Source organism: Apiospora kogelbergensis (assembly GCF_038363985.1).
Source record: "Apiospora kogelbergensis strain CBS 113332 chromosome Unknown utg000002l_segment0_segment0, whole genome shotgun sequence".
Lineage (NCBI taxonomy): Eukaryota > Fungi > Ascomycota > Sordariomycetes > Amphisphaeriales > Apiosporaceae > Apiospora > Apiospora kogelbergensis.
The window spans coordinates 3,636,285-3,648,905 of NW_027117419.1; the positions used below are offsets into that span (position 1 = coordinate 3,636,285).

The following is a 12,621-nucleotide window of genomic DNA, read 5'->3' on the forward strand; positions in this document are numbered from 1 at the left end:
TCGCAATCCTTGTCGTATTCACACATGCGCCGACGCTAGGACCGCCGGGAAGGAACGTCGACGGGCGCGAGAGGGGAGAGGGAGAAACAGAGGGAGAAGCCGAAGGAGAAGCGCAGCGAGCGCCTCCGAGTCGTCGCCATGTCTTTGACCGTGCAGTTCCTGAGCGAGATTCGCAAATTTCTCAAGAGCCGCAATGGCAACGAGCTGCGCGCCTGGTTGCTGGTCGAACCGCCGCTGCCCGACCAATACCACAAGCTCGCCGACGAGCTCAAAAAGGGCTACCGCAACAGCGCCTCGCTAACCAAGATGGTCGAAAACTGCCTCCCCGAAGATGACAACGTGTCCGAGGACGAAGGGACCGCCTGGCCAGGCTTCGTCTCCTTCATGAAGGACTACCTCGAGTACTGGCGCGATGTGAACTTCGACGACCTCCTGGGCACCCACCAGCTGCTTACCGCCCTCACAAAGTAAGGAAGAAACGACACCCCGGGTTGTATCGCATGATTCTTTTTAGGCGCTCAAGTGCTGATATTGTCCCCCAATTCGACAGTTCCTGTACGACTGCGCTCAACAACCCGACCTATGGTACGATTATGCTCCAGACGAGCATATCCCTATGCGCTTCCCTGTCCAAGCTGTCGATGACGCTTAACAAGCGCCCCGATCTCACACGGAACTTGCAGACGGTGGATGCTGGCGAGGAGGAGCAGAAGTCCATTGTCGAGACGACGGCGGAAATTATACAAAAGGTCTTCACTGCGTGTCTGACTGATAGGTCAAGTCAGCGCCACGAACAACCCAAGGGGAAGAAGACGGGAGTGTATATATTTGCCAACGTGACTTTGAAGCTACTGTTTGCTGTGAGCGCCTCCATCACCCTTGCCTATGCTGCCGGCATGGCTGACTGTTCCTTGTAGGCCGAAAAAACCCATCTAGCAAAGCAGCTCTTCACGAATATTACAGCCAAAGCGCCACCCCTATCGTTTTACCCAGCGGCGCAGCGGGTTACGTTTCTCTATTACCTAGGACGCTTTCACTTCATCAACAACCACTTCAGCCGGGCAGCGCAATGTTTGCAAGAAGCATATCTCGAAACGCCTCCACGGTTCGAGAAGCACCGGTGGCTGGTCCTCACCTATCTCATACCTTGCAACATGCTGCTCGGTCGGGTACCCTCGCTGCAACTCCTCCAGCGGCCAGAAGCCCAGTCGTTAGCGCCCATATTTATGCCTTTCGTCGAGGCTATGCGGACGGGGAACCACCTACGATTCCAGGCAGCTCTGGATGCCAATGAACAATGGCTTTATCGCCGTGGCATCTTCTTGACCCTTCTTTTCCGCTTGCGCCCCATGGTCTGGCGAGCATTATCGAGACGCACCTTCCTCCTCACATATATTGCGCCCACGGAAGCCGATTCCCGTAAGGCGGCTACACTGGAGTTGTCGCATCTTCTCACAACAGCCGCGTTTGTACAGAAGCGTCTCGAGGGCTATCTGCCGGCGCATCCAGGCCGCAAACCGCGACAGCCACATATCAACTCGATGTTCCTCAAGGCCGTGTCGAACAGCGCCGCAGGCTTGGACGAGCACAGCACGCTAGCGCCGCCGCCAGGAGGGCCGAAGAAGCTGCGCCCCAATGAGGGACTCGTATGGGGCAACATGCCCATCACCGAGGACCACATCGAGAACTTTGTAGCGTCGCTCGTGGCGCAAGGGCTACTCCACGGCTTCATAGCACATTCCCAGGGCCGCTTCGCCATTATTGGTGCGAAGCAGAAGGGCGCTGTTGCGGCGGGCTGGCCCCCGCCAGCTGAGATCCTGGCTACGGGTCTGAAGGAAGGAGAAGATGTCCCTGGATGGGTCAAGCGGGTATAAGGAGACTGGTATCTACAGGAGGAGAAAGTGATACCACATAATGAAAGCAAAGCCGCTCTATTCTCGGTAAGGGTTGATTGCATTTGTCGATTGCCTGAGCGATGAAATTGAAATGGTTGAGGTCTTGATACCCTATATTATCAGCATGATACTACGCAAAACTTCATTGACAAGGATGAACACGTGCGCCGTAAAGTTTCTATCTACCCTAGCTGATTTGTTATACTAGCACGACCTATGACCCTCTGAGAAGATAGTCCGTCCATGGCACTGTCTGGTAAGCTGAGGTGGACATGAGCCTCAGACTGACGAACGCTTCAACCAGTATGAACGTCTTTGCCAGGTAATAAACCATGGCGGCAAGGAACGCCGGTCCATGAACGGCCCAGCGTCGCCAGAACGTGTTTTTCTCCGGCGTGGTATACCATATACCCAGCGTGTTCACTCTAAAGTCTAGCCCTGGTTTTACCGAAAAGACGTTGAAAAGGCCGGAGCCGGATATGATGGCAAGCAGCGACAAGCTGGCAACCTGCCACATGTACCACTCGGTGACGGTGGGGGAAAAAGAAAGCCCACCCAAAGACGTGGACTCCCAGGTGCGCGATAGACGCGACCCAGAGGAAGATAGCCAGCTTCCACGAGGCCGGGCCATCATAGAAATCGTTGGGGATCCTCCGCAGCGGCCGCTGGCCAATGCCGCCAAAATCACGGAAAATATGCTGTCTCTTCCATTTGCACCAGCCTGGCTGCTCCACGAAGTCCATGGGCGTGAAGAAGAAGGGCTCGTTGGCGGCAGGCCCGGCTTCGATCAGGACGCGGGCCATCGACGTCTTCATGTATATGTGCTCGGGCGTCTCGACATCAAGGGCCTTCATCATCCAAAAATGGGACGTCACAGCCGTACACAGCAGGAACGCCACCGTCACCAACTCCAAGCAAGTGACCTGAAGCGACTTGAAGGCCCGCCCCAGCGTCTGGGTGACGAGGTACAAGCTCTGCAGCACGGCGACTGTCTTGGCGAACCTGTCCCGCTTGCTACGGTCCCAAATCTCCTTGGCCGTGATCTTGGGAGCCGGCACGTGGCCTCGGGATACGAGGTAGAAGAGGGCCTTGGCGTTGACGGGGAAGGAGGCCGTGTCGGGCGGGCGCAGCACGAAGCCCCCCGAGAGCGCGAAGAAGCCGTGCACGAGATCCCAGTTCGCGACGCCGAGCCCGCGCATCTCGTCCCGGGATTTTCGCGCCCCTTCCCACTGCGTGGCGGCGTGCGCGGTGACGAGCTCGGGGGCGTACACGGCCCAGAGCGACCACCGCACTTTCCGGACGAGAACGCCCCAGCCGCTCTCGTCCTCGGCCGGGAGGTTGACGTGGATGATGGAGTACGTGCACGCGAATATGGTGAGGAAGCAGGTCCAGAGTATGTCGGCCGTTCCGCGTCCGTCCGGCCCTTGTGTCCACCCGACCATGGGCTGCGAGCAGTTCGATGAGTGACACTCCATCGTTGTAAATATCAACGCCCCGATTGGGATCTTCTGACATGGAACAGGGCGGGTTCAAACCCGGGAGAAGGCATGGTGCAGAAGCTGGTCGATAGCAGGAAATATATAGATGTATCGAGTGCTTCCTCAACATTTGACCGGCATGCACACGGGGTGATACGACAGTATCGGTTTCGCCTGGCTGAAACTTTTGTGTATAGATAGACCGTGGAGGCCGGCTCGACTGCCGCTACTCGGTATTCATGGGTGTTCATTGGTAAACAAGACATGTTAAAGACTTGTTGGGACAGCATACAGGCCCCCAGTGTCTTGGTTGTTGCATAGCTAGCTGGACGCTAATTATAGATAAAACTTGACAAAGCAAATACGTTCGAAGATCTGCACCCAAACGGGGGGCAGCTTCTCTAACCACTAGGCTTACTTTGTCTCATCGAGAAGCCATGTAACAATATTGAAGGCTCCCGGGGACGTCTACCTGACTGTAGATCTGCGTGTACGATCGTGATATCCCGCAGTTGATGTAGTCGGCTGAGGTTGACCAAGACTTTCAGCAACGCTTCTTTCGCGGTAAACATAATCTGCAGGTATGGCGATTTCGGTGAATAGCTACCATTGCTGTGAGAGCGTGCCTCTCCCGTCAATAGGGCCAGAGGGAAAACGTCCCTTGGCTACTGCACCTTTGCCTTGTCCAATTCCGACTCGTGAGCTCCTATAAGCCTGCCATCTGGGAGCATCTTCTCTGTTTGGCGAACACGCCAGAGAACGAACGGATATGCGACATCGCACGCGAAAGATAGGCCGCACATGAATATGCTCATTGGAAGGGTCCAATATGAGTGTGCTTCTGGCCAGTACCACCAGAGCAGACCGCTGCAAACTCCCATGCCGAAGAGCGAGCCGAGGAAGCGGCAAAGCCTGATGTAGGGTTAGCTCCAGTCCAGAGGTGTATATTCCGCCATCGTCGTATGATGGATGGATGCGTGCGGGCTCACCAAATTGCGTATCCGGTGCCCCCCGGAATGACCCCGTACGGCGAGCATCGCCACGCTGGCGCTGCTCAGCACGAGCTGCGAGACGCCCGCCGACCAGTAGGCGAGCTCGGTCGTGTCGTAGCCGTCGCGGCCGTAGTACCACTTGCCGGTCTTGTCGCCGGTGCCGACGCCCGGGCGCGCCAGCCACCAGGCGGCGAAGGCGTAGTGGCCCCAGCAGCCGACGGCGACGAGGAGGGCGAGGATCCAGGGCATGCGGGCGCCGACGGACGGGCTGGTGGCGGCCCAGGCCTCGGGCGCGAAGCGCACCGTCGTGTAGATGACGCCCAGGTCCAGCAGCAGCCAGACGGCGAAGCCGAGCCGCTCAAAGGCCGCCTCGGCCACGTAGAAGCCGTACACAATCTCCCAGCTGACGTTGATGGCGAGGCCCAGGATGGGCATCCCGTAGGATCGCGTCTTGATGCCCCGGATCGTCATCAGCACGTACGCCATGTCCCAGAAGAGAACGCCGAGGCCGAGGAACACGGTCGATAGCGGGACGAGCCATGCGGGCGCGTGAGGCGGGGCAATGTCGGAGGAGCCCATTCTTGCTGTTGCCGTTCGGGGGTCCGAGCCGTCGTGGTTTGGATTGTCTTGAGAGGAGATGAAGAAATGGCGGCGGGACACGCGGGATCGGCCCAGGCCGTTTTGTACAACTCCCGTACGACTAGGATATGCAAGGGCCACCCAGGAGGGGAATCGTTTGATGAATAAGATGCGTCCTCCACGTTCCACAGTCTTACGTTATACTGGTTGGTCGGAACTTCCAATTGACTTGGTTGGGGTCCTGGTTCATTTACGTTTTACCATGTACAATCTCTTCTGTGCTATGTGCTAAATCTAGTATTGTTTGTTGCGACGCCCTGTGATAATGAGAAGTAAAGGACAGCCGGGGGATATCAACCAGAAAACAAAAACTCCCCTTGTCCATCCCTAAATAACCCCAGAATATCTCGTGGAGGTAGTGCATGAAGAAGAAAGCGCCTTGGAACAACCTTTATATGCCAATGCCGCATGGGCCCTTCAGTGAATGCTCGCCCTTATTCTCCAGCCGGACTCTGCTGCTGATTTTGGTCTTGACCTTGAGCTTGGGCTTGGGCCTGGACTCCCAGAGTTCTTAGTCTCTGCGAGAGTAGGCCCTCTGCTACTCCAGGGTTACCGTTGATGAGGCTTGAGAATGCATTGCCTCCGTATCCTACATCTCCCTTCCTCAACTTGTCGTATCGACTGATCTGGCTGCCCACACCACTGAATCCCGAAATCCTACTCGAGTCTTGTGCTGTAGGCTGGCTGTCTTGAGCAGACGACATGTTGCTCCGGGACGATCCCCCAGAGAATTCCAGGGGGACAGGTTCCACCGCCGTCTTATTGCTGGCGAAATCGAGCGAGAAGTCCTGGTGTATCGTCTTCATGGCTGCCCCAGACATACCGTCTGCAGCATCGAGGCCGTGGCTGGAGGCCCCAAAGTAAAAGCCCGAGCTCCGCCTCCTTAAGGCCTTCTCGGCGGCCAAGCTTGCTCCAGGGCCAGTTCCGACGGAACTTGGTGGATGCATGACACGTATCGGCTTATAAGTCGTAAACCTCGGGTCCGGCTGACTGATCTCATTGCGTAGCCTTTCCTTGCCGTCTGGCACCCGGTTTGCGAAGACGACGCGAACGGTCTTGTATAGGTAGTACCGCCCCTTCGAAGGGCAGCAAATGTGCAGATGCACTAGGTAACGTAAGATGGGCCTGTCTCCTGTGCCTATGGCCTCTGCGCCCGGGAGATGATCGATTATAGGACCGTTCGAGTAACTGCGTTGTCGAATAAACGTCTTCGTACCTGGCTCCATGCCCGCTAAGTCATAAGGAACGAGAAACAATTTGACGGCCGTCTTATTCGGGTTCTTGATGATTATTTGGATCTGTCCCTTCTCAGGAATCCGATAGCTCCCTCCAGGCGGCGCTCGCGGTGAACTAGATGTTCGCTTATGTCGCTGTGAGCTACGCGGCTCAAGATTCGAGCCGTCGTTCAAGTTGAGGGCATCTTCCTCGGCCATGCGCGCCCTGTTCTGTGCTTTGCGCTTTGACCGGGCGTCTTCTTCTGGATTCGATAGCCCGTTTTCGAGATCTACTTGGCCTACATACGGGCTTGGCCCGTCGTCTTCCTTGGATCTCCCATGAGACGAGGTGGCATAACTGTAAAATACGGCTGGAAAAGGTAATGTCACGTGTGGAGGACACCGAAGACTGGATTTGCACTTGCCAAGACCCAATACCCCAATTTGGGCCACAAAGTCTAGAGGTTTGGACGGGGTAGTAGACATTCGCCCGCGCAGGATACTCTCTTCGTAGGAACCCACCATGGATGCATGCTGCAATGGAGAAGTATCGGAACTAAATGAAGGTAACCTTGATCGAAGGAGTCCCGGCGTCTGTGGAGATGTGCCAGTGATCGACAGGTTAGGCGTGGAGGTGAGAGACCGTCGTGGCTGATGAGCCTGGTACGGGTGTGTCCTCTCGTGTCTTAGCGAAGGGGCCTGTCTTGCGGCTTGACCTTGCAAAGGTACGCTATATGAACCGCTGTGGGTGGACATGAGAGTATGTCGGCGAGCATTTCTGGTACTGATCTCAATGCCTTCCATAGGGGACGTTAAACCCAGATCCTCGTTGACTTCAGTCTGAACCAAAGGGCTTGTCGGAGGCTGATAGGCAAAGCTCCTTGATAGAGACGATGATAACGGCGAAGAGAGCCGTGGTTCATTCGAGGGCTCTACTCCGACCGGTCGGTTCCCGAATGGGAAGGGAGTGAAGTTGCGCGGGGGCGAGGTGGCCAGCCATGGGTGCCCATCATCCCGCGCCGCATTATCGTTACGGGCCAGAACACTGCCTCTACTCCCCCGGGCTTCAGTGGACGATTCGTCCTGGGTGAAATCACCACTGTGGAGAGCAGACCGGGGTCTCTCAATACTCAGGCCCTCCTGCAAGCGCCTCTCGTCGTCAGAACCATGGTCTCGTTTCTCCGGTGTTATCGTAGGTGGCGGTAGCAGAATGGGCGAATTGGCTGTGGGCCTCGGGCTGCGAGAAGGCGTAATGGGTTGACGGTCCCATATGGACTCATACTGACGATGTATTAGCCTATTTCCTTACCATCTGATGGAGAGATAGCCCACATGTCGATTTGCGATCCAAGTTGGACTTTCGCCTCTCTTCAGCCTCTCTATCAGCTCCGCGCGGTCGGTGCATGGTGTTGGGTCTTCACCCTCCAAAATCTTCTCCGGCGTAGAGGGCCTTGGGCTGTCAGGAACTGGCCCTTCGCATAGTTCAGTCCGTATGCTCTCTTCGGACGGTTTCCTGACCAGAGTTCTGCCATGCGAACGAGGTGCCTCGGGGCAGAAAGAACTGGGCGATGACGCCATGGCGGTTCTCTCCAACGGCACCTCCTCGCGCTCCAAGTCTTCTTGGAAGATGGGCATTTCAAATCACAGTTGGGAAGCGACAACGACAAAGGTTGTAGACAAAAAGTATCATGCGTCAAATTCAATCATGGCGTCCAGGGTGTCTTGGGGAGCATTTCTTTGTCCGCGCTCGTGCTGTATCTTTCACGTAAGGGACGTTGGCGGATGGCGTAGCCGCTGACTCGACCTCTGGTTTAGGATGCCGGCCGAGCTTCAGAAGGTTTAGACGGAGGTCCTAATCTTGGAAAGACAGTTTCCATTCATATAGCAGAGCCACAGCCGGCGCAGTTTCAGAGCTGAAAAGAACGAAGCGAGACAGGAAAGACCAATTGAAATCCTCTTGGTTGTTTCAAGTTTGGGCAGGGCAGGAATGCTCGGATCTTATGTGTGGACGAGAGCGGCGGGCTTGGGTTCATTCCAGCCAGCGAGTGGGATGACCATGTACTTACGCTGGATCTATCCAGGGAAGGCGTCGGGCGGGAAGCAGACAGATTGGTGGATGGATGGATGGATGGCCAAGCATGGAGAATTACGGGTATCTGACATCAATGGATTGCCCGATAGCAACGAACGGATGACTCTTTTTCTGGACCATCCGGCTTTGTGATGAGTGACGGGAGTCTGGGTGTCGTAGCGCATGCCGTAACGTAACGTGAATGGGCGAGCGGGACTGGCGGAACCAGTTTTGGGGATTTGGGGCTGCATGGCCATGGCCTTTGACATGGATCTGGGGGTCGATGTTGGGCTGGGTTGTGTTGTGTTGTGTTGTGACTGGAATCAGCCACCGCCAGCACACAACGGCAGCACAGTTGACAAACACCTCATTTCGCCTGTTGGCGTCATGTTATTTGCATTGCCGTGTTCTAGGTTCATCGAGGGTCCTGTCGTAATCTACAGTAGCCAGTAGCCGGACAGGGTCGCAGGGTCACAGGGTCGGTCCAGCTACAGCGGCCATTTCCCAGAGGACCCGATCGAGAATAGGCGATACCCAGACTGCCAGGTGGGCGATTTTAGGTGCATTAGGCGCTTGGGATGCAGTGGGCAGTGGGGTACTTGCACTTCTGCGTGCACTTCTGCTTGCACAACACACCTGCCAGTTCTTCTCCACAGGCCACCCTGCCGCTTTATCGATAACCACTTTTTCCCGGACTTGCACTCATCCATTCACTCGTGAAAGTCAAGTAGACATCGCCAGTCATCACGCAGTGACGAAAGCAACAGTCGATCACGTGAACAGAACACCATGGCTCCAAAGCGGCCGCTCGAAGATGACGTTGCCGCCGCTGGTGCGGGTGCTGGTGCTGGTGCGCCGGAAGCCAAGAAGCCCAAAAGGGTTTCCGCGTAGGACCTGAAAATCTCCCAGACGGCCCCTGGAAGCGGAAAAGTAAGATTTGGGAACACATCGCCTACGCGCTCCGACTACGGACAGATGCTAACAAAAGACAACAGTCGACAAGGTCAAGAAAGGCCTGATTGAGAATGCCAAATTAAAGAAGCAGTATGCAAAGATCAAGGCCGCTGAGGAGCAAAACTCCGGCAAGCCCAGTGGTGGGGAGCAAGAGGCCGAAGCAGAGGTGCCCGAAGTGCAGATTCACCCAGAACGGCAGGCCATGCTGGATGAGGATGAGCCTGAGGCCGGTCCTGAGCCGAACGAAGGTGGGGATAGGCCGCGCCGTCCTCGTGGCCCGAGGCAGCGGAGACCGGACTATTTCGAAAAGGCCAAGTCCGAAGCCGAGCGAAAGAAGGCGGCGGCCGAGGAACGTGAGAAGGAGTACCAACGGAGGACCGAGGAACGGAATCGCAAAATAGAGGAACGCGACCGGTTCAGGAAAGCCATGAAGAAAGCACGAACGCCAGGCCGCGATGGTCAGCGCAGGCTAGGAAGGGAGAGTGGCTTGTTGCTGGACAAGGCTAAGCGGATGATGGGCAATTCAAAGTGAACATTCGATTTTTTGATCGGACTTTACGGCATACTCTCTCGCCTTGGGGCTTGCTCGACTTCTCTACAGCAATATCGATCAGGCTCGGCCTGACGTCCCACGTTCTGGACAGTTCAATGTATGGTTGGGGAACCTTGGCAGCCTCGGCGTTCTGAGCGGTTCATCATTATGGGCCATTCAGCACCATGTTTAGAAAAAGGAAGCGAATGCCAGGGAAAGGGGTATATATTAATGGAAATGGTTTATATTCGGATCAGTAACTCTCTTAGTACCGAGTTGCTGTGGCGTGATATTACCCCACTTGGCGAGAAGACCACCTATGGGCCTGCTTTAGCCCAAAGTATCCTGGCCTCACCACCCTTGAGTGCAGCGTCTCACCAACAACTACCACCTGCGGCCCATCACCGGAGATAGCCTTTAGATGTATAGGTAGTTAGTTACTCCGGCCTGTTTGACCCTTGTGCCAGTCACATCGCAAGAATGAAGGCCTTTATATCCCAGCTTCGGCGCCCCGGTGCCTCGTCTTCGACGACCTCATCCCACTCGTCACTGAAATATCCCAGCCTGGTCAATGGTCTCCCGGTAGAGCTCCATCTCCAAATTGTCTCGTATCTCACCCATGATGATGTGATCGCGTGTCTACACACGAGCCACTCCCTGAGGCACATCTGGGAGTCCCCGAGCATATGGCCCACGCTCGCAGACCGCTGGTACCCGGGCTTGTCTACCCAGCTCCGCCTCACCGTCCCGGTCTCGCAGTGCGGCGCCGCGTTTCGCAGCTTCCTAGCCCGGAACAGGCGCCGCAGCCGGGGCCGCTTCCTCTCATCTCTTCACCACAGCATGAGGCTCGAGGACGACGAGTACTTCACCACACCACTAAGCCGCGCCTTGCCCGTGGCCCAGGGCGCCGTGCACGAGTACGCCGCGGTGCCGGACCTGTCTTCTTCTTCTTCCTCCTCCTCCTTCTCCACTGCGACCAATGCTGTGGGGCGGGAAGCGACGGAGGGAGGCGCCGGTAGGGGCCACGAGTACACGAGACTGGCTCATTTTGTGGCCTACGCGAACGGCCGCATCGCCTGGTGGCCAGAGGCTTACAGCCTGCCCTATTTTGCCATCGTCGACGATCTCCGTACCCGCCGGCGCCGCGGCTATCTATTCCCGGGTCACGACAAGGATCGGAGGGGATATATGACAAGCCTGGGGGACACCATGTTGTTGATGGCGCGGGGGACGACGTTGCACGCGTGGAACTTCGCAGATGACCGTGGTGGGACGGCGTCGACAGCTGAGTCCTTGCGGTCGGTCGAGATGCCGCAGCGCATAGCCCGCACGCTATGCGAGAATGAGACGGTGCTCATCGTGTCGCAAAACGGCGAGGTGTGGCTTTGGCGCCCGCGTTTCCATGACGGCCAGCCAAAAGAAGAGCCACCCCGCAAGATCGACATAACGAGGGCTCATTGCTACGTTCCCGGTCATGTACTCTCGGACCGCTACGACATTCGTGACGTTGCCTACCGGGCGTGCCGCGTCGGGCTCCGGATACAGCAACCCTCGCCGCCGCCTGTGGATCCATCTTCATTTATCAGCGACCAGGACGGCTTGGAACAAGCACAGCAGACCCTGGCGATGGCCAGTAGGAACAACAACAATATCAACAGCGTCATCACGCTTGACTTAGTGCTCCACCCGGCACGCCGCGACATCTTCTTCCTCGCCACCCTGCAGGACCGAACCCTGACCATCTACGAGTTTAGCACCGACGGCACGTTGCTCGATACCTACCACCCCGCCTTCCCTTCTCCAACGCTGCACATGTCGGGGAGCCCCAGCGCGCCTTCTTCTCCTTCTGGTACTAGTATCGCTGAACAAAGCCCGAACCATCTCCTCCCACCCCGCTGGGCCGCCCACCGTGGGGGCCTGCGCTGGGAAAAGACAAGTGCGCACGGCGACTTCAGCCTGCTCCCCGTCTGGCTGGGCGGCCAGCAGACCAACGGGCCCTTTGACGCGACGGGCGCCAGCGCCGCGGTCGGGGCGCCCGTCATCTGCCCGCAGTGCCGCGACGCCGGCTTCGTCGCCGTCTGCTTCAACGTCTACACGAAAGCCTTCACATACCCCTGCTTCGAGACGACGGCAGCCCACCACGACCTGCGCAGCAACAGCCTGGAGGCGTTCCGGCTTTGGAACGGCCGGCTGACGGAGCGGCTCTCGGCCGCGACTGCCGAGGAGGACGAGTGGCCGCTGATGGTGCTCCGGCCTTGTATTTCTCGTCATCGCCAAGACCAAGGGGGTCAAGTAGCCGAAGAAGAGGGAAGAGGAGCACCGCTGGCAGGACAGGGGGGAAGGAGGAAGATAATGGCCACATTCCTCTTTACACTACGATTCAGACTAGGGGACGCAAGGACGATCATCCCTTGGTTGCGTGTCGTCGCGAGCTTTCTTTGCAATCGCACTGGGGCAGATGGCACGCGTTGTCTCTGGACTCTCAGAAGCGTTTGCGACGCACTGTCGAGTTCGCCCTGGATCCCGACCAGGCCTTTGCAGAGAATCGTGTCCAAAGACAAGGCTCCAACCCCACACCGTCACTTGGCGTGCAGTCGCTCTGGGGCGACGACGAATTCCTCATCTACATGAACGACCAGGTGTACACCACGTGGCGGTTTAGTGGCTAGGTAGGTATTCACATATATGGGACACATTTTGGAAAATATCACATGCAGTCAGCAATGGGGGAACTCAACGGCCAATGCCACCCACGCGAATCGAAACCCAAATCAGCTTTGGTATAGTAGTTCTCTCTTCGATATCGTGACTCTGCACGCTCTTCGTATCCACTTGACTCTTCGCAA

At 56.8% G+C, this 12,621-nt stretch overlaps 5 protein-coding genes across 5 annotated transcripts; 3 read left to right on the forward strand and 2 right to left on the reverse strand.

Annotated features, from left to right (window-relative positions):
• Positions 1–138: 138 nt before the first annotated feature.
• Positions 139–3,358, forward strand: PG998_004104 (CSN12-signalosome component; the record flags this gene model as incomplete). Its single annotated transcript, XM_066870922.1, has 5 exons — positions 139–467; positions 515–860; positions 918–1,868; positions 2,132–2,151; positions 2,311–3,358. The coding sequence occupies 5 exons, from the start codon at positions 139–141 to the stop codon at positions 3,356–3,358; spliced, it is 2,694 nt and encodes an 897-aa protein (XP_066734672.1).
• A 938-nt stretch (positions 3,359–4,296) lies between these two features.
• On the reverse strand, positions 4,297–4,944 carry PG998_004105 (uncharacterized protein; the record flags this gene model as incomplete). The annotated part of the gene is made up of 1 exon (XM_066870923.1): positions 4,297–4,944. One exon carries the CDS (start codon positions 4,942–4,944, stop codon positions 4,297–4,299), a length of 648 nt encoding a protein of 215 aa, XP_066734673.1.
• A 494-nt stretch (positions 4,945–5,438) lies between these two features.
• PG998_004106 (uncharacterized protein) lies at positions 5,439–7,853 on the reverse strand (the record flags this gene model as incomplete). Its single annotated transcript, XM_066870924.1, has 2 exons — positions 5,439–7,455; positions 7,528–7,853. 2 exons carry the CDS (start codon positions 7,851–7,853, stop codon positions 5,439–5,441), a joined length of 2,343 nt encoding a protein of 780 aa, XP_066734674.1.
• A 1,225-nt stretch (positions 7,854–9,078) lies between these two features.
• PG998_004107 (uncharacterized protein) lies at positions 9,079–9,775 on the forward strand (the record flags this gene model as incomplete). Its single annotated transcript, XM_066870925.1, has 3 exons — positions 9,079–9,139; positions 9,199–9,219; positions 9,285–9,775. 3 exons carry the CDS (start codon positions 9,079–9,081, stop codon positions 9,773–9,775), a joined length of 573 nt encoding a protein of 190 aa, XP_066734675.1.
• A 480-nt stretch (positions 9,776–10,255) lies between these two features.
• On the forward strand, positions 10,256–12,444 carry PG998_004108 (uncharacterized protein; the record flags this gene model as incomplete). The annotated part of the gene is made up of 2 exons (XM_066870926.1): positions 10,256–12,019; positions 12,160–12,444. 2 exons carry the CDS (start codon positions 10,256–10,258, stop codon positions 12,442–12,444), a joined length of 2,049 nt encoding a protein of 682 aa, XP_066734676.1.
• Positions 12,445–12,621: the final 177 nt, after the last annotated feature.